Consider the following 2,982-nt stretch of genomic DNA (forward strand, 5'->3'; position numbering starts at 1 on the left):
CCTGATATTGAATTAACTAAGGAGGGAGTTCAATCTGTCCCTGCCTGGATCAGGCTTCAGAAGCTGCCACTGAAGTTTTGGGGTAAGAGTCTACCTAAAATTACTTCTCTAGTGGGTAAGTATGTCAAAAGTGATGAACCAACAGAGTTAAAAACTAGATTAGGGTTTGCTAGGGTCTTGGTTGAACTAAAGTTGGGTCAATCTTTTCCTAAGAGCGTTTCCTTTCTAGATGAATCTAGCAACAAGGTGAATATTGATGTTATTTATGAATAGAAGCCTATCTTGTGTACTAAATGTAAAGGTCTAGGACATGAGAAGGACTCTTGCAGGAAGAATAAACATGCCAACCAAAAACAGGCAAGCAAAAAAAGTGTTCAAATACCCCAGAGAGTTTGGAGACCAAAATCTTCAGCTCCTAATGCCACTAATGCAGCTCCGTCTGTCCCTATTGTGCCACACTCAGAGGTCATTACGCCTGTAAAAGCAAAGGAGACATTAGTGGTGAATATTCAGACTCCTGTTCACAATTCAATTGCTCTGTCTAGTGGGGCTATTTCCCCGTGAGGCGATAAAGACACTAGACAGGGTATTGGAGAAGAGAGTAAGAGAGGCCAAGCTACACCATGTCAAATGGGGGACTTGCAAGCCTCATGTAGTGCTACTGATAGCGCTGAGATACATGGTACTGATCCCCCCAATATTGTACAATGAATTTTGGATTTTGGAATGTGAGGGCAATGAATAAGGAGGTAAAGCAAAGGTTTGTGAATACTTTTTTACATTCAAATAATATTGGTCTTTTTGGTTTGCTTGAGACCAAGGTTAAAGCCACAAACATCAGTAGAATGGTTAATAAAATTTTTGGAAACTGGAGTGTTTCAACCAATAATTCTTGCCACCCTGGGGGCAGAGTGTGGGTGGTTTGGAATCCCCACTTTTTTGAGATTCAGTTTCTGCAATATGATGCTCAGTATGTACATATTCATGCTACTAATAAATTTAATCAGATGAAATTTTCCTATACTATCATATATGCTTTCAATGGAGTTGGCGAAAGGGAAAGCTTGTGGGCCACTTTGAGGAATATAGCAAGTCAGACTCAGGGTCCTTGGGCTATAGGGGGTGACTTCAATTGTGTCTTGCAAGCAAATGAACGGTTAGGTGGTAATGTTACAGTAGCTGAGAGTGAACCCTTTTATGACTGTCTACATGCCTGTGGTCTGCTGGATATTGCTGCCTCTGGTTCCTTTTATACTTGGAACAATAAACAACCACCTCCTACTAGGGTTTATAGCAGGTTGGACAGATTTCTGGTTAATCAGGATTGGATGAATGACTTTCCTACATACATTGCTAACTTTCTTCCTGAAGGCCATTTTGACCACTCTCCTTGTGTGCTTAGAGATGGAGGTCGGGTTACAAAGCGAGAATAGACCTTTCAAGTATTTTAATATGTGGAGCTCTGCTGTGGGGTTTAATGAGTGTGTTGCAAATGTATGGAACAATGGTATTGATGGCACTCATATGTTTAAGGTTGTTAAAAAATTGAAGCTTCTCAAGCCTCGAGCTTAAAAACTTAATCAAGCTCGGTTTTTCGACATAGAAAACAGGGCTGATATAGCCTATCTAAAGCTTATTCGATTCAGGAGCGACTTGTTGCTAAACCAGGAGATCCGGACTTATTACATCGGAGCATACTACTCATCAGAATCTCTTATTCTCCAAGCTGCAAAAATGGAATTTACTCAAAACAGAAAGCTAAGGCTCACTGGATCAAGGAGGGTGATGCAAATCGCTTACTTTCATGAGGTCCTTAAAGCTCGAAGGAATAAGAATTACATCTGCCAAATTATAGATCATAAGGATAGAACTCATGATAGCCAAGAAGGGATTCAAAGAGGCCTTTTTGGACTATTATACAATGTTGTTTGGGATCTAAAGCCACAACCACTAAGGTGAGTAGCAGCATTGTGAGGGAAGGGGCAGTGTGTAGTGAGTTTCATAAGCGATTTTGCTTGAGTCCATTACTAAAGAAGAGGTCAAAGAGGTTCTATTTCATATTCCAAATGACAAGGCACCTGGGCCAGATGGGTATTCTAGCAAATTTTTCAAGGATAGTTGGGACACTGTGGGTGTTGAAGTCACAAAAGTCTGTGCTTTGGATTTCTTTGATTCAGGCCTTATTCTCAAATGATAAATTCAACCATGCTCACATTAATTCCTAAGGTTGATAGGCCTACTAGTGTGCTCCAATATAGACCAATTGCCTGTTGCAATGTTATATATAAATGTATATCCAAAGTACTTTGCAACAGGCTTGCCAGTATCCTTCCTGATCTGATTGCTACGAACCAAGGAGGATTTATTCAGGGGAGGAGCATCATGGAAAACATTCTTATATGCCAAGATATTATCAGACTATATGAGAGGAAGGCTGTCTCTCCTAGATGCTTGTTTAAAATGGACTTACAGAAAGCTTATGATACAATTGAGTGGGCCTTTTTAGAACAAATGCTAAATGCTCTGCAGTTTCCTAAGCAAGTCACAGGGTGGATTATGCAATGTGTCACAACTGCTAGCTACTCAATCAATCTTAATGGCAATGTATTTGGATATTTCAAAGGGCAAAGAGGTCTAAGGCAGGGGGACCCTCTCTCCCCCCTATTGTTCACTATATGCATGGAATACTTATCTAGACTCCTTAATCATACCACTGCCCAGGATTTTCATTTCCATCCATTATGTAAGCCTATGAAGTTGACACATCTTATGTTTGCAGACGATCTTCTCTTATTTTGCAAAGGAGACAGTCAGTCCATCATGACTATACTCAGAACCTTTTCTACATTCTCCAAATCTTCAGGTTTAAAACTGAGTAGGGGCAAGTCTAATGCTTATTTCAATGGGGTCCCTGAGAATCTGAAGCAAGATATCTTTCAGGTTTCAGGTATGGTTGAAGGCTCTATTCCATTCAAATACCTA

General features: G+C 40.2%; 1 protein-coding gene across 1 annotated transcript; it reads left to right on the top strand.

Annotated features, from left to right (window-relative positions):
* Positions 1–707: 707 nt before the first annotated feature.
* On the top strand, positions 708–1,433 carry LOC141641188 (uncharacterized). The gene has a single exon (XM_074449858.1). The coding sequence runs from the start codon at positions 708–710 to the stop codon at positions 1,431–1,433; it is 726 nt and encodes a 241-aa protein (XP_074305959.1).
* Positions 1,434–2,982: the final 1,549 nt, after the last annotated feature.

This window comes from Silene latifolia, chromosome 2 (genome assembly GCF_048544455.1).
Source record: "Silene latifolia isolate original U9 population chromosome 2, ASM4854445v1, whole genome shotgun sequence".
Classification (NCBI taxonomy): domain Eukaryota; kingdom Viridiplantae; phylum Streptophyta; class Magnoliopsida; order Caryophyllales; family Caryophyllaceae; genus Silene; species Silene latifolia.

Excerpts from the sequence above, each read along its gene's own strand:
- LOC141641188 (XM_074449858.1), top strand. The coding sequence starts at position 708 with ATGAATTTTGGATTTTGGAATGTGAGGGCAATGAATAAGGAGGTAAAG.